The following is an 18469-nucleotide window of genomic DNA, read 5'->3' as shown; positions in this document are numbered from 1 at the left end:
ATAGTTGCGTGTTACAGAAATGTCCTCCCCCCACGCTACTGGAAGGAGTAGCAAACATCTGGCCTCATAGAGCTACTTCTGATGTGAATTTTGACAAGTTGTCAAGACCCAAGGCTTTATTGTTTCAAAAACATGTGGTGCTTACATCTGCACATGAGACCTATGCACTTCAGGTTGCGAGGTCATCGGCGGAGATTCGCTCCCTTTTAAGCACAAATTTTCTGAGACACTTTGGTGAACTCGAGGGACGAATATTCAATGCGTCCATGTTAGAAATGGGGTCTATGGTTGGCAGTCAGGTTACCCCCTGTCCAAGCAAAGACCCTCACTCTAGTCAGGGTAAGTCACACACAATCCAAATTATCCTGTACCCACCCTCTGGTAGCTTGGCACTGAGCAATCAGGCTTAACTTAGAAGACAATGTGTAAATTATTTGTGCATTAAATCATGCAATAACACAGTAGAACACAACAGAAATACACCACTCAGTGTTTAGAAAAATATATAATATTGATCTGGTAAGATGCAGGTCAAAACGATTAAGATGCAATAAGTATATTTTGAGAATAGCACTGTAAAAATTATATAAAGAGTCTTTAGTCTCTTAAAAGCAACAAATGTCTCTTGCAAGCACAAAGTACCTGGTTTGCGTTCAAAATTTCCGCAAGGAACCGCAGATGAGGAGAGACGTGGAAAACAGGGATGTGTGCATCGATTTCTCAGGCTGCACACGGCGATGCGTCATTTGTTTATCACCCAGGGAAGGCTTTGCGTTGATTTCCGGCACTCGGACTGGGATCCTCTTCAGGTGCAGGGTTTTCGGACATCCCGGGAATGATACGTTGAAATCCAGCGCTTGCAGGACAAAGTCACAGGAGCTGCGTTGATCCGGTGGGCGTTGCGCGGCAAATTCCACCGCACGGCAGGTGCTGCGTCAATTCCTCTCAGGAAGTGGGGCTTCGTCATTCCGGCTCTGCTGTGCGTCGATCCAGTGGGCCTTGTGTCAGACTTACGGTCGCTATGCTTGTGCTGCGTCGATCTTCTTGTTTTGAAGTTGAGCTGCGGTGTTCCGATTCGGCGCGCGGTGCCATTTTCACTGCGGTGCAGGCTGTGCATTGTTTCTGGCAAGCTGTGTGTCGAATTTTGCACACAAGGAGTCCTTCTTGTAGAGATGAAGTCTTTTTGGTCCTGAGACTTCAGGGAAAAGGAGGCAAGCTCTATCCAAGCCGTTAGAGAGCACTTCTCAGCACAACCAGAGAGCAGCAAGGCAGCAGGGCAACAGCAAGGCAGCAGTCCTTCACAGAAAGCAGTCAGGTGAGTTCTTTGGGCAGCCAGGCAGTTCTTCTTGGCAGGTTGCAGGTTCTGGTTTAGGTTTTCTTCTCCAGGAAGTGTCCGAGTTGGTAGGGACAGAGGCCCTGTTTACATACCCAAATGTGCCTTTGAAGTGGGAGAGACTTCAAACAGTGGCTTAGAAGTGCACAAGGTCCCCTTTCAGTTCCATCCTGTCTGCCAGGGTCCCAGTAGGGGGTGTGGCAGTCCTTTGTGTGAGGGCAGGCTACTTTCCTTTGACATATAAGTGTCAGGCCCTCCACCCTCCAAGCCCAGGAAGACCCATTCAAAATGCAGATGTATGCAAGTGAGGCTGAGCATTCTGTGTTTGGGGTTTGTCTGAGTGAATGCACAAGGGAGTTGTCAACTAAACCTAGCCAGGCATGGATTGCAAGGCACAAAATGATTTAAGTGCAGAGAAATGCATTTCAAAAATAGTAATATTAAATCCAACTTCACCAGTCAGCAGGATTTTGTATTACCATTCTGGCCATATTAAAACCTTGTCATTCCTTTCAGATCAGAAGCTAACACTCACACAGTTTATGAGGGTAGCCCTAATGTTAGCCTATGAAAGGAGCAGGACTCACAGCAGTGCAAAACACTACCAAGACATGTAAACTACACAGGTAGATGTCCTGCCTTCTGTCTACACAGCACCCTGCCCTATGGGTTGCCTGGGGCCTACCTTAGGGGTGACCTCTATGTAGAAAAAGGGGAGTTTTAGGCTTGGCAGGTACTTTTAAATGCCAGTTCGATTGGCAGTGAAACTGCACACACATGCCTTGCAATGGCAGGCCTGAGACATGATTAAGGTTCTACTTAAGTGGGTGGCACAAGCAGTGCTGCAGGCCCACTAGTAGCATTTAATCTACAGGGCCTGGGCACATATAGTGTACTTTACTAGGGACTTATAAGTAAATTAAATAAGCCAATTGAGTATGATACAATGTCATCATGTTTTAAGAGAGAGATCATATGCACTTCAGCACTGGTTAGCAGTGGTAAACTGCGCAGAGTCCTAAAACCAGCAAAAAAGATTGTCCAAAAAGTGGAGGGAGGCAGGCAAAAAGTTAGGGGTGACCACCCTAAGACCGTCAGGTCTAACAGTCCAGTACTAGTGGAATCACCCACTTTTTTAAGGCTGTTGGTTCTGGTTTCTTTCACACCTTCTCCTCCATATTCGGCTTGATACCTTCAGTCATGCATTCAATAATTTCAAATATTTTCGGGGGATTTCTGATTACTTTGGCTCTAATAGGTGGCATTTTGCTGAGGCTACTTTTTCTGCTCACTGGCTGTCCCTGACCAGCAAGGAGGACTAAAAGCACTTCATCCAGCGCAACTGTGTCGTGAATGCATGATGCAGTATTTCGGAGCACCACTCTTGGAACAACTGGAGTGTGACTGTTTTTTGTCATTCCGACCGGTTTTGGATTGTGTGCAGCCTGTGTTTCTATGCCTCTGGTTCCTCTTTGACATGCGGGTTGAAGGTGTGTCTGCTATAGGAAGTTGCCCTGTGTGGATTCTGCGACTCTTAATGATGGGCACATCACGGAATGCTGCTGCCTCAGCAGGAGCTCAGGCTTTGGAACACAAGTGCTTTATGGTTTTCCTTGGACCCGGTCTGGATATTTTACCACCTGTCGAAGTAGAACATTTCTTGGTTTCAATTGTCAATTATATAATTTACGATTTTCAAAATGACACTGAATATTGAATTTGGCTTTCTTTGGTGCCTCTTTTGACTTTTTAGATTGTCCTTTTTCTTCCTGCTCAAGTGCCTCTTAACTTGTCACTATTGATATTTATGTGTATATGCTTTTATTGATAGGGTTTTATTAGACTTTATTTTACTTCGAGCATTGTAAACCACCTTTGACCGGGAAGGGGAGACTGTTGTATATCTAGTTTAGCCATATTTTAGGCACTTTGGGCCAGATGTAGTAAGCCTTTTTCGCCTCGCAAAATGCGAAAAACGCAGTTTGCGAGGCGCAAAAGGCTTGTCGCAATGCACAACCTCAAATTGTGAGTTGGTACCAACTCGCAGTTTGATGCTGCGACTCGCAAATAGGAAGGGGTGTTCCCTTCCTATTTGCGACCACATCGCCATGCTGAGCTGGTTTGTGACCGCGAATGCGGTCGCAAACCAACTCACAGTTACCATCCACTTGAAGTGGATGGTAACACATTCGCAAAAGGGAAGGGGTCCCCATGGGACCCCTTCCCCTTTGTGAATGCCACAAAAAATATTTTTTCAGAGCAGGCAGTGGTCCTATGGACCACTGCCTGCTCTGAAAAAAACGAAACCAAATGGTTTCGGAATTTTTCTTTTTGCAGCTCGTTTTCCTTTAAGGAAAACAGGCTGCAAAAAGAAGAAAAAACAACTGCTTTATTCAAAAAGCAGTCACGGACATGGTGGTCTGCTGTCTTCAGCAGGCCACCATCCCCGTGAGTGCCTAGACTCGCTATGGGGTCGCAAACTGCGACCCACCTCATTAATATTCATGAGGTGGGTCTTTGCGACCCCATAGCGAGTCGCAGAAGGTGTCTGAGACACCTTTCTGCATCTCGTATTGGGAGTTGCAATTTGCGAGTCGCTATGACTCGCAAATTGCAAGTCGCAATTTGATGCCTACCTACATCTGGCCCTTTATTCGTTAGAAAACTAGGTCTGCCATTGTGCACTTCAACCCAGTTACACTTTATTCAGCATTGCTTTATTATACTAGTAATAGCCACATTTTGCCATGCTGTTTTATTTTCTCTAGCTCATTGTTCTTCCACCAAGGAAAACATTACGTTCTCAGAAGGACATTTATTTCACTCTGTGCTTTCTCCAAGGCTACAGTCAGACAGAGTTGCTGACAAACGTGGTATGCTGTGTCTCCAATATTCACAGAAAAACACACACTCATACGTAGGGGCCATTTCTTAGAATATCATCAGTTTTATTATAAAACACTCCTTTGTCCCAGACACGTTACAGGGCTATTGCAGCCAGATGACCATCACTGTATGCTGATTGCTGATTGCTTCGCTACAGCTGCTCGCTTAGACGGTTGAACCCCTGATCTATATGGGACTACAGGCTTCCTATTCCAGGTATGACAGATGATCTTCTCCCAGGGGGAAACCTGAAGGGTGGATTAGGCTTATTATGCTGTGCTCAAACATAGAGTAGGTAGGAGAAATATATATATTGCTCCTAGTGAGTGTATGGTGGGACTGTTTTTGTGTTTCACTCTCCTCGTCACCTGCTTGCTAATATTGTGTTTTATCATCCTAGTTATTGCAATACATGCCATTTTATCTAAGATGCAGTTACTTCAATAAACGCTTATTGAACTATATTCTGCCTCTGTTGTCTTTCCCTGAGTGAGACTTGGGTAATAGAGAGAAAGTAATGAGATCTGATTGACCACGATTCCCCTGAGGAGTCTTTCTTGTCATGCGCCCTGGTTGCCATAATCATCCCTGTTCTTGGACCGAGATGAGGTACTGCCAGTTAACTAGAAAAGCCGGATTAGGCCAGCAGGTATCATATGGTGTGGAATTGTACCTAGTACCCACAGTCTATTTGATTCTGTCGCCCAAATCCAGTTGCCTCATTAGCATAATGAGAACCTACACAACACCACTACTTCATAAATAAAGTCAACACCATTTACAATAAATTCACCCCCCCAAATGGACCTTTTCACCCTCAAAGTCCTCCACCCACCCAACAGCACTGACTTAATAGTCAGCCATCACCACAACAGAAACCACCAACACCATGCTCTCCATCCACTACGGTGCTCAATGCTATTCTTGCCCACACTACATTTTGCCAAGCCCGATACATGTCTGAAGTGGTCATCATATGTGTAATCCAATAAGGATTATCTCTGAGTCCCACACTGCACAACATCTGCCTGACCCCACTTGCCATCATTATCAATTATAAACTATCACAGATGACATCCGGCTCACACTCTCCCTTTCAGAAGAAACTTAAACACCCAAGCAAACTTCATCATTTGCATGTCCTCTGTGACTGACTGGATGAAAAGGAACTGCCTCAAGCTTAACAGTGACATAACAGCAGTGATCCTCTTTGGCAAAGACACCTCCCTCTTGTCCACACTCTGTCAGGCCCCCGATTTGGGCAGGACTCCCCATCCATCCACACTGCCATGAATCAAGGCATCATGATTGCAAATCGAATTTCGATGACCAATCAAGTCAACATAGTAATCTCAACCAGCTTACATACTGTGTAAATACTCAGGAAAGTCTGAAATGACACCTGGAGACCCATCACATAAGACCTGATTCCGAGAATTCTTGGCTGCGGCAATGCCCACTCCACCGGCATTACCCCAATAACTGGAATAGGTGGTCTGTAAGATGGCCTGAAAATTTGCTTATCAGAGATCCATTCTTACACCACCCATCAGCACCTTTAAGAATCCTACCTTCACCACTGGGATATTGACAGTGCTGCACACGAGAGAGTTTTGTTTTAACTTCTGCATCTAAAAAGCACTGATGAGGCCTGATATTTATAATCTGACTTCTTTGCATTGACATCAAGATAAGACACAAGCATTAGTACTCTCAAGAGTATTTCATATGGGGTGCACCTGCCTAATACTATTCTAGAAAAGTTATGTAATGTTTTCTCGACTCCATAGAGATTATGCAGTCAGCTCAATCCTGTATCCAGTACTCTGGCACAGTTGTGCTTACACTTTTGACTTGTGACGACCCCTGGTGAATAATTACTAGATTCCAGAGACCCCCACTAAAGTATTATTGAAAAGTGTGTCCCCGGCCTACACAAATTCTGTGATTTGAACCTTAAAACAAAACAGAAAAATACAAAATCAGGTATACATCAAAGAAATGCTCAAATATGGAAATATTTTGTTTAAATCACAATCAAATACACAGAACATTTTGTTGCTAATTATTTTTTCTGTATGTTATTAATTTGAATTTATTATATTTATTATTATTTAATTTGGAAAAAACCTTCACAGGCCCCCACCATAAGTAGGCCCTGCGGACTCCCAAGGGTTCTCAAACTACATGTGAAGAAGCACTATTCTAGCTTTCAAGGCTTTAGTTAAGTGTGCTATTGGCACCTTTGACTCCCAGCAGGAAGGATGTAAATATAGCAGACATACCCCCAGTGCAGACATAGCATCCCAAGCTGCTCAGCAGCGACTGCAGGACAATTGTCTGAATAAAAGTTATGAACTGCTCCCATTGCTACTAGGCATTGTAAGTCTTGTATGACGGCTTGGGCAGTGGTCATTTTTGTGGACAAACCCATAGGAATCATGATCATGAATCAAGAACAACCAGTAAGTATTTCTAATAGTCAACACTGGATAAACCCAACACCATTGAGGAAAATTGCCCCAAAGGGAAAGTCGTGCATAGTAAGTAGAATCTGTGCTGGTCTTTCAAACGTATTTTATCTGTTGACACATTGTGCATTACTGCACGAATTTTTTAATCTGGTTTTTTATGGCCAGAATTAATACAGAAGCACTTATACCAGCATGTGCAGACACTATTGCCTCATGAGCTGCCCTGAATAAAGCTAACACAGCTCGCCCAGTACAAACAAGCCCACCTCCTATTCTGGTTATAAAACTCATCAGAACATTACCTTCAGTAGGAGTATTTGGAAGGAAAGTTGATCTGAGATAGAGTTGTAGGACCAATTTATAGGTTTGCATTGCTGTTTTTGCAGCCAGATCTGCTGTACAGTTTCCTTTAATGTTAATTCCTTCACTTTTATAGATCATGGTGTGCTGTACGTAGACTGAAGGAAGCTTATCCTGCAGGATGACCATCTTTCCCTAAAGGTGTTTATCCTTTCTCAAATCTCTAAATCGTTTGAAGCACCAATGTAAATAAACTTACATTGTATCCTTGGACACAAATTGCTGATTTCAACACCATTAGTGTGGGAACTGATGGATCAGGGCTTGGTAGGGCAAGCGACAGGTCATGGATTTCTCTTAGCTGCGCAGTGAAATCATCTTAGACTTTAGTGTGTGTGATTGAATTCGCCATCTTCAAAAATTCTCTGAACCGTACAAGAAGACGATGAATATTTTTGTTTAATACCAACTGCAGTATGTGCAGTGCTTGCCATCTAGAACAGGTTCTCATATACTTGCATAAGTAAGACATTAGAAGTTTTTGATGATTTTACAAAAATTCGTGCTTGCAGTATAGTCTAATATTCAAATTTTACATCAACAGCAGTTAGAGAAGAGTCCCACTGTGCCTAGTGTAGGTTTAGAGCACACACTTTGAGAATATTTCCTTTTGTTGCTGTCTCTAGTGTGGCTATAGAAGAAACTTTAATAATGTTTTACTCTGCACCAAAGAGCACTCTTTTAATAGTGACCACACTATGAATTTTTTCTTTAGGTGTAAATATTCCCAAGGCAGAGGAGTACAGATGTGATTTGTACGCTATGAGAGTTGTTTGTCTTCGACTGTCAACTAAGTAAGGGTGGCCTGGGTACAACTCTAAATACTAATTTTGTTTTATTATGTACAGTCTGTAAATATTTAGGGCCAGATTTAAGAGGCAATGCAAGATAACACAAGTGCTCAACTGGGATTTATTAAACCATGCAAAGCCACCTTGCATGTCTATGTGTTTTAGTAAATCAAAGGTATCAAAAGGCAGCTCATTTTGCTGCCTTACGTTACCTTGCAACAGGAAGATATTCCATGGGTGGAGTGTGGGCGTTCCCGCATATCCAACCATGGGCAAACCTGGGGTTGCATCAAAATGGTACGCCTACCTGGTCCAAGCATAACAAGGAGAAATGTCTTTATCTCACCTCGTTATTTCCTTTTTCTATGTGTGACGTGTTCCCCATCACACGTAGGAAGAGGAAAATGCTTTAAAAGTATTGTTTTTGTGCAGGAAGGTGTCCCTTCCTGCATAAAATAATTGATCTTGTATGACAGGCACCCTTGCACCAGGATGCAAGGGTGGCTGCCTTGATCCTAGGCAGCACACAGAGCGCCAGCACAAGGAGGCAGCAGAAATATGCCATATCTTTGTTAGTATATGATTCATTTCTTATCCTTTTCATGGAACACACCATAGCAAGTTGACTTGTGAAGTTTCAGTGAATAAATAAACAAGAGAGGTGAGGCCTTTGTTAGGAAGCAGTTGAGAAAGCTCTACACTTGGCAGCACAGTGCTCTCTCACAGAACTTTCACTGCATAAGTGCAGCTCCTCGTAGGGTGCGCCTTGTGTTGTGATCCCTGGGGTTCTATAATATGTTGCAAATGCATTTTAGTGTGGCAATGCAGACACAGCACTAAAATGTGTTACTCTAACACCTGATGTCTGGTACTTGGCAGGGCTGGCAAGGGCAGCCAGTGACTAAAATTGCCTGGCCCATTTGCCTTTGCTGTGGTGCACAAAAGCAAAATGCGAATGACATTACAAACAATGAAGAAGGTTCTCTGCAAGCCCCTTTATGTATGTATGTGCAAGTAGTTGTTATGATTTTCTTTTTTGAAGAAATAAAGGTCTTGACTAACAAAAGCCAGAAGTCTCCCCACTTACCAGAAATCTCCCCCAATTTAAGGAAATGTTTAAAAATAAAGGTCGTTGAAAAATTAATGCTATTTTGCAATTAAAAATTTAAAGTCAAAGGAATTACACTTAATGGCCCCTGTTCAAGCCACTATAATGAGGCTTGTACTGCATCTTTTGTAAAAACCATAGCTTTGTTTGAAGCAGATAATGATGGGTAATTGAATGATAATGCCGGTCATTGTTTTTCAGAATTGTTTTCTACTTTTTTATGTCTTAAAGCATGCAAAGATGCTTCAGAGTGTGCTGCCATTAGTCCAAAACAGAGGACAGACTGCGGCTATTATGGCATCAACGCAGATGAATGCAAGAAGAGAAACTGCTGCTATGATTCATCAATCAAGGGTGTCAATTGGTGCTTCTATGCACTGGATCGCTAAATAGAGGTAATGCAGTACTCTATATACATATGCATGTTAATTATGTGCAGTAAGTTGTATAACAAGACCACCTATCGTGTGGCATAAGGAAAGCTGTTTTGTGAGATCAGAATGGGACCTCACTCTCTCAAGAACCTCAAGTACCTGAGCCAAGGTCTAAGACACCCTGAACACTTTGCCTCCACACTTGCCTATATCTCAGATTAATAAATAGTTTCTTCCTGTGTGCATGTTGCCCTGACCTCCTGGTCCGAGGACCACTCCCTGCTGCATCTGCCTAGAGCAAGAGTCTGTTGCCTTGCTTCCTGACACAAGACCTCCCAGTTTGGGTCCCACTGCCATACTCATAGTTGTGGCATATTGCGATACTTGGTGTTACTTTGGCTTATTAGTGCTATTCTGTTTTTTGGCTCACTTTTGGCATTTGTTTTTCACTGTTGTAGTCAACGGCACCGCCCTGCCCACTGTTATTTCCCACCTTCTGTTTCCCAGCCCACCCAACTTCCCTGTCACCCCCTCCTTCCTCCAAGGACTACTTATGGAGGCTGCTGTGCAGCCACGTGCAGCAGGGATGTGCATCTGACATGCCGAAGGCACACCAAGGGCAAGCTTGTCTGTGTCTCTCTGTACCTGGACCGTACCCAGCACCAGGAACCCTGGATCTCCCACCATCTACTGCTACTCTGCATTAGAGATCTTCGCTCCCATCGCCCACCCTTCCAGCAGGTCATGCGGATGCTCTTTCCTGCACTCCATAGAAGGTCTCTTCACATGCCGCCACTGCCAGTTCTCCTGCAACCTCAACACTCCAGTGCACCCTTATACTGCCCCACCTCCTACATCCACAACCCCAAGCAACTATAGTGCATCCTGCTCAATGTCCGATCCTTCTGCAATCATGCCATGAAATATGGGACATTATCACCACCCTCGCCCCGATGTAGTCTCCCTTACTAAGACCTGGCTCAATGCCTCCTCTGTTCCTGACATTGCTAGAGCTACCCCCGATGGATATAAGATCATGCACTCTGATCACACATACGGGCCCAGAATCACCATACTTCATAAGAGTTCCATCCACTGCAACCCCTCAAGTGACAATGAGACTCAAATCATGGAATACCGCCACTTCGTGATCAACCTAGATGGAAAAACCACCATCAAAGGAACCCTTGCCTACAGGCCCCCTGGTTCACAACCAAAGTTTTGCTAAGCCATCCCTCAAATCATCTCCACCAAAGCTATCAACACCGAAACATACATCTTCCTCTGACACTTGAACTTCCACTTCCACGACCCCAACAGCGTCAACACCATCAACCTCTTGGACAGCATGAATATCATCGGACTCAACCAAATAACCACTGACCCGACACACATCGCAGGACACACACTGGACCTCATCTTCACTTCCAGCAACAGAGTCAAATACTGCCACACCACGGAATTCACCTGGATGGACTGCTTCATTGTGCACTTTGCCTCCACCTTAAGTCATAACTGCAGAGCTAGACCAGCCGGCACAGCCCATCAATGCTAAAGCAAGGTATCCAAAACCCAATGGAGCAACGCCCTCAACACTCACCACCCAGATGTGTAAGCAGACACTGACACAGCCATCAGAAACTTCACCAAGTGGATCTCAAACAGTGCAGACATTGGTGCCCAGCAACCAAACACACTCAACAACCCTGCAAGCACGCCAGAACTTAGTAACATTAAGCGCAAGTGCAAGCAACTCAAAAGAAGGTGGAGCAACACCAAGGACCGAACTGTCTTCAAAAACTCGTGCAGCCACTAAGGATACTCCAATGATCCATGCATTCACCACATGTTCAACCTAGGATCAACACCATCACCAGCAAACTCACGAACATCCTCAACTCTTCAATCAGCACAGCCACTTACCCAGAAGGATGGAAAATGCAGGAGTCAAACCCCTTCTGAAAAAACCCTCCACTGGCCCCAAAGAACTAAAAAACTACTGGAGGATCTCCCTGCTCCCTTTCCGAACAGAAGTATTGAAAAAAGCCATTAACCAACAGCTTACTGCTTACTTAGAGGACCACAATCTGATGATAACTTCACAATCTGGCTTCTGCACTGACTACAACACTAATCTGTTCTGATCACAGCCACAGACGACATCAGAACCCTCCTCAACCAAGGAAACTCAGCCGCCCTCATCCTCCTTGACCTCTCAGAGGTCTTCTACACAGTCTCTCATCACACACTGCTCCCAAGGCTCCACTAAATTGGAATCAGTGGAAAGGCTCTAAAATGGATTGCTTATTTTGTTATCAGGCAGAACTCAGAGAGACCAAGTCCTGCCCTTCACTTCAAAGCCCAGAAGCATCATCAAGGGCATGCCCCAGGGATCATCATTCAGTCCCACCCTATGCAATATCTACATGGCCAATGTCATCCGAAACCATGGACTAAACATAATCTCATTCACTGATGACATACAGCTCATTCTCTCTTTTTCCAAAGACCCTTCTAACACTAAATCCAACTTCCACAAGTGCATAAACAGCATCGCAGAGTGGATGAAGGACGGATGCTTCAGACTCAACAGCAAACAAACAGAAGTACAAAAAACACTGCCTCACCTTGGGACGAATCCTTGCAGGCAGCTGAGCTCGCTTCCCCCACACTCCACAAACCACACCAGAAACAAATTATCTTTGACAACAAACTCAACATGAATAGCCAGATCGTGTTCTCTTCCACTTGCTTTCTCCAGATGCTTCACAAGAATGTTCACTCCATTTTCTTGTAAGGCTAAGCCAATAGAGTGGAGGTCTAGTTTTGAGCCTTGGAACAGGAAACTGAGATCCCCTTCTTCACCCAATCTTTCTTTAGTTTTTCATCTGTTGTCTGTTATACGTGTTTCTCATATATAAAATCCATGTCTAATTTCATAGAAGCGAAAACACTCAGGGGCATATTTATACCCCGTTTGCGCCGGAATTGCGTCGTTTTTTTTTACGCAATTCCGACGCAAAACTAACTCCATATTTATACTTTGGCGTTAGACGCGTCTAGCGCCAAAGTCCATGGAGTTAGCGTCATTTTTTAGCGTGGACACCTACTTTGCGTTAATCATTTGCAAGGTAGGCGTTCCCGTCTAAAAAATCGACTCCGAGGCATGTGCGTCGGATTTATACTCCCGGGCAAAATTCACGCCCGGGAGTGGGCGGGTCAAAAAAAATGACGTACGGCCGCTTTTGCGCCGTTTTTTAGCGCCTGCAAAAGGCAGGCGTTAAGGGACCTGTGGGCTCTGAAGGAGCCCAGAGGTGCCCTCCCATGCCCCAAGGGACACCCCCTGTCACCCTTGCCCACCCCAGGAGGACACCCAAGGCTGGAGGGACCCATCCCAGGGACATTAAGGTAAGTTCAGGTAAGTGTTTTTTGTTATTTTTTTTTGTGGCATAGGGGGGCCTGATTTGTGCCCCCCTACATGCCACTATGCTCAATGACCATGCCCAGGGGACAGTAGTCCCCTGGCATGGCCATTGGGCAAGGGGGCATGACTTCTGTCTTTGCTAAGACAGGAGTCATTTCTATGGGGGTTGGGAGTGAAAAAAAATGGCGCTAATCGGGTTGAGGCGAAAAAATTGCCTCAACCTCACTTGCCCCATTTCTTGATGCCCAAGCCCCATATCCCCCTACGCCGGCGCTGCCTGGTGTACGTCGTTTTTTTTAACGCACACCAGACGGCGCCGGCGGCTAACGCCGGCTAACGTCATTCAATAAATACGGCGCCCGCATGGCGCTTCAGAATGGCGTTAGCCGGCGCTAATTTTTTTGACGCAAAACTGCGTTAGCGCAGTTTTGCATCAAAAAGTATAAATATGGGCCTCAGAACATTTTTCTTTTTGACAGAATTTTTTAAATCATTAACATTCTGTACTATATTGAAAGAGCTCTGTTCCTGCTCACTCTGAGGAGTACACACTGGAGTTGACAGTACTTACTACCACCACCACTTACCACCACATTATGACATTGGCGGGTTGGCTTCAGCCAACCCGCCAATGTACCACTCCAGCCACCATGGCAGTAACAGCAACCGGGCTGGAGATATTCACCTCTAGACCGGCAGACGCCATTGTGCCGCCTGCGGGATAATGACCCCGCCTACCGCCATGGTTTTCGTGGCATTCGTAACGCTACAAAAACCATGGCGGTAGGCCATATCAGTGACAGGAAATTCTTTCCCTCTCCTCTCCAGTTACTCCCCCACCTCTCCAAACCCCCGTGGCCCCCCTACATTCACGCCCCCTTCACACACACATACACACACCCATTCCCACATGTTTACACGCATGCATACATCCAATCACACATACATCCGCACACACTTCCAAACAATCACGCAGACACACATTCACATTTCACAACATACACAAACTCACACGTCCGTACATGCACACACGTATTCAACACTAAAAACACACCCGCATTCACGCACACACATACGTTCACACACACACAACACCCCCCTCCCCTGTCGGAGACCCGACTTACCTGGATCCAGGGGGGTCCTCTGGCAGGAGATGGGACGGGGCACTGCCAGCAGCGCTTGCCAGCAATACCCCGCCAGGACGTATTATTGGTCATAATAAGGCTGGCCGCAGTCTACTGGCGTGGCACTGCTGGAGGGAGCAGCGCCACCTTACCGCCATCCGCCAGCATGGCCACAGCTGGATTTCCTACATTCTTGTGGCAGAAATCCGGCTGTGGTCATAATATGGCAGATGGCTTGTAGCTGCGGCTTCGGTCTTTTGGCGGCCGTCGACACGGCGGTAGGCGGTTTTTACCGCCTAAGTTGTAGTGAGGGCCAATGTGTTTTTACTCAATGGTGGCTGGTACAGCAGACACAAAGGGTCGCCATGGGGGCCACATTTTCTCCCTCAGTTGCAAATCTATATATGGAGAACTCCGAGAAGAACCATTTATGATTAACTTGTCCACCTGGCATCACAGGCAACATAGTTTATTGGGGGAGGTATATTGATGATGTTTTTGTTATCTCTCCAGGGAGCGAATCAGAACTCTAGACTCTTTTGACTCACCTAAACACTAACCCTTCTAATGTCTGTTTCACACATCACATGGATTCCAAACAAATTTAATTTTTAGATGTAACCTTATACATTTAAGACGCTAAAATATTATCAAAAGTATACAGAAAGCCTGCTGCATGTAATTCCATATTACATGCATAAAGTGGACACCCAAAAGGACAGATTGATTCAATTCCTTTAGGTGAGATGAGCCGGTTAAGACGCAACTGTAGTGATGATCACATGTTTGAACATGAACTAGGTCAATTAGAGAAGCATTTTAGACAAAGGGGTTACTCTGAGTCTGTACTTGTCAGAGCTAGGGATATCCAAATATCCCAAAAAACTTGTTGTTTATTGCTCACCAATGGGCATAAGAAAAAGGAAACTGCTTAAACCTTATTACTAGGTATAATGCACATGGCCACAACATGTACTGCATTCTACACAAAAACTGACATTTACTGAAGTTGGACAGCACATTGTCCAAATTCATTACCAACAAGCCCAGTATCACTCATAATAGGGGTAAGACTCTAAGAAGCATGTTATGTGCTAGTTACATCCCTCAAAATTCACAGGAGTCGCTCAAATCTTGGCTAACGGACAGGCCTAAGGGTTTTGACAGATGCTCACACTGCAACTTGTAGATTTGCAATTGACAAGAAAACATATTTCAAGTACAACACAAACAAAGCATATACCATTCAGCATTTTATGAATTGCAATTCCAAATTTGTAATGTATTGTATCATATGTATTTGTGAACAGATATATGTTGGAAGCACTATACGACCTCTCATAAAAAGAATTCTGGAGCACATCAGGGCAATCAAGAATAGCAATCTCAACTGCTCCATTAGAGGTACATTTCAATACAATCTATAAGGGAATAGAAATAGTCAATGTGAAATTCCATGAGTTGGCACAAGTAGAAGCCAATATTAAATATGGCAATAGAACAGAAACATAGAGGAAACTGGAAAGCGAATGGATAATTAAGTTATGTGCAGTTGACATGGGACTCAATGTGGGAGGAGAACTGCATATGTGTGGGATCTGCAACACGGTTTCAATTAAATTCTAACTAAGTTAGATTAACTGGCTTACTGTTGGTTATATCTACTGTACTCTTCGGCATGTCCATGATGTGACTTTTGTTGTAGCCTATAGCCCCATAAAAGAGGATTCATGGCCTGTCCCTACGTATAAAATTGGTCTTGAATTACCTTTTTGCATTCGGGACTTCATTTCTGAGCTTAAATTCTTCTGTGTATTGAATGTAATAAAATGAACTATGTGAACAACAAATATGCACAACAAATTGAGATATTTTGATATAATAAGTTTTAGCTAGATTACATTATGCTTGTTATACACGTTATATTTATGCCCTGTTATCGGTTTAGTGTCTTGTAGATTTGGACTATTATCAATATCACGCTTTCAGCCAGATCATGTGTCCATACGTAGTATTGTGGGTCAACGCTCACTGGAGAGATTTGGTTTCTTCACGCCTAATTTGTAGAGCTGAGTTTTATACAACTATCATGGTTGTTTATAGAACCATTATTGACAATTTTAACAATGGTGTTTACTTATTGCTCTTCACCTTGCATTTGTATGGCTCTTAACAGGTGTTCCCCTTTTATAACTTATTATTACATGTTTTGTTTAACATGTATAGATTGAGATGTGCCTTCAAAGTTTTGTGACCACTGTTTTACCCAATGATTAAGTTTCCATCTTTTGCCTCATATTCACATTGATCTTCCCCTTGTTCACATCTCTCCTTCCATCCTTTCTTTCTCTGTTGTTACAGCACAGTTGATACTGCACTTCACTGTGGTCCCCCCATATGGCTGTACTTTCCTTTTCTATATGTACTGTGGTATCAGGTCCCCAGTTTGTATTTTTCTCAATGGGAACCATGACTATAATGGTTTCTTCCTACCAAATATTGGGCATGGTACAGACAGAGCACATTTACATTCTCAGCATTTATTACGTTCTAAAATGTCCACCCTGTTCTTTAGTTGAGAAGAAGACCAGCTCTCAGGACAGCCCATTTTCTATGTTACAGCTTTTATGTTGGTGTGACACTTTTGAGCGAAGGCTCTCACTGCTTTTACTGCACTTGTAACACACGCCACGCCGCACCACAACTCAGTGGACACCATTTACTTACTCGACATTTCCCTGGGTGCTTTAATATTTTTGCCATTTGGTACACCTGTTCTACAGGGTTGGTACTACACCGATCTTAGCATTTACTGTGACTCCTTTTCGTCCTTTCTTGTATAGAAAACAGACTTATCATGGTCTGTGCAGAGAGCGAAATTTTCTCCAGGACCACATACTACTGAGGTTGTTTCTGGGGGTAGGTCAATAGGCATCACCGTCTTACGAATTATTTTCACCTGTTTGGTTTGTACAGTTTGCCTGGCATTCTCATGGACTGGCTCATTACATTTATTATTTACTTTGTGTATTAGGCTCCTTGTACTGATTCCTGCTCACTTTTGAATTGTCAGCACCAGCAGGATCACTGCCTGGTAGGTGGCTCGTGCTTTAATCAGTATTTTATACCTCACACCTACATTTTTGCATGGTTGGTATGACACTATAGATAACTTTAGTACCTTTTGACCATTTTTATCATTACAGACATTATGATATTTTTATTCTGCATGCTAGTGTAGTCGGATACAGGCTTCTTTGGGGTGGTTTTAACAAATTACTTGCTCTCTCCATTTCGGCTTATTACTTATTTCCTTTTTTGTGGTAGGTTGTACCCTTTATGCCTTCTCCTTGCCTAACTAGGTTTGTTGTTAACTTGTATTCTTTACTATTTGCTGCTAGTAGTTTGTTTTTTATCTTGCACATCCCCTCTTTTGTCCTTTTGTCCATTTATACAGATTTACCCCATGGTCCTTTTGGATGTATGTTCGCTACTGTGAGACTGACATCTTGGGATGTCTCACTTGATTGGGACAGGAAGACTAGGCTAACTGATAGCCTCCCAGTGGGTTCCCTTCCTTCTTATTAGGAAGAAGGTTTGTTGGTATGGATCACCGTCCATATGTCTTATACTGGTTTTGCTTTATCTTTACCTCACATTGGTACAGAAGTGTTCATTTTAATTTTTGGAAGATATCTCACATGGAATGGAATCAAGTTTTGAGAGCATTGTTATTCGGTCAGTCCTTCTTTTGCTGTAGCACAATTACTAGTCAATAATTTTTTTTTTTTTCTTTTACTCCTTTTCTTTCTCCTACCCTATGACCTCATCTCTCCCCGATAGCAGGGGAACCACACTGGTTTTCTTGGGTAATCGCATTGTGAAAAATGAACTATCACATCCCTTAAACTACTACACACAATATCTTTTGGGCTTGGAATAGGCTTTCTGTAATAATGATCACATTTGGACAGGTTTTCACCATCCTCTTGACGTCTTCATGGAGCTGCTTGTTAGATTAAAGTGTGATATTTTTATGTACTTTTCAAAGCCTTGAAATAGTCTTAGAAGTTACGAAATATGTGTTGGCTGTAGAGTATTAACAATGTATGCCAATAAAAGGATTTGAACTTCATCTGCTTTTCCATGCATCCTTACTGTGAAGTGACAGAAGGCACTGCACCTAGATATGACAGGCACCATCACACGGAATACGCATCACACAACACACAAAATCAAGAGAAACACAACACTCACATTACCACTGCACACAAACATCACGGACCACATGCATATCCTATCACCCAAAATCACACCAGCAAACAGCACACCCAGCATCCCTGCACAACACACACCCCACCACCCACAACACAACCACCATGGCACCCCAAAAAAACCACGATTCACAGACGAGGAGTTGAGGGTCAGGGTCGACAAAATCATAAGAGTGGAGCCGCAACTGTTTGGAGCACAGGTTCAGCAGACATCCATAGCCCGGAAAACTGACTTATGGCAGAGGATCGTCGTCGGGGTGAGCGGAGTGGGAAACCATCTGCGCACAAAGGACGACATTAGGAAGAGGTGGAACGACATAT

General features: G+C 43.8%; 1 protein-coding gene across 1 annotated transcript in view; it reads left to right on the top strand.

Annotated features, from left to right (window-relative positions):
- The window catches only part of LOC138249255 (putative gastrointestinal growth factor xP4), a 175554-nt gene that overhangs the window by 121247 nt on the left and 35838 nt on the right, over positions 1-18469 (top strand). The window contains exon 5 of the mRNA XM_069203226.1: positions 9184-9347. Within this exon, the coding sequence (XP_069059327.1) occupies positions 9184-9341 (158 nt within the window). The 3' untranslated portion in view covers positions 9342-9347. The remainder of the gene's footprint in view (positions 1-9183; positions 9348-18469) is intronic.

This window comes from Pleurodeles waltl, chromosome 8 (genome assembly GCF_031143425.1).
Source record: "Pleurodeles waltl isolate 20211129_DDA chromosome 8, aPleWal1.hap1.20221129, whole genome shotgun sequence".
Taxonomy (NCBI): domain Eukaryota; kingdom Metazoa; phylum Chordata; class Amphibia; order Caudata; family Salamandridae; genus Pleurodeles; species Pleurodeles waltl.
This window is presented reverse-complemented; position numbering and strand designations above follow the sequence as displayed.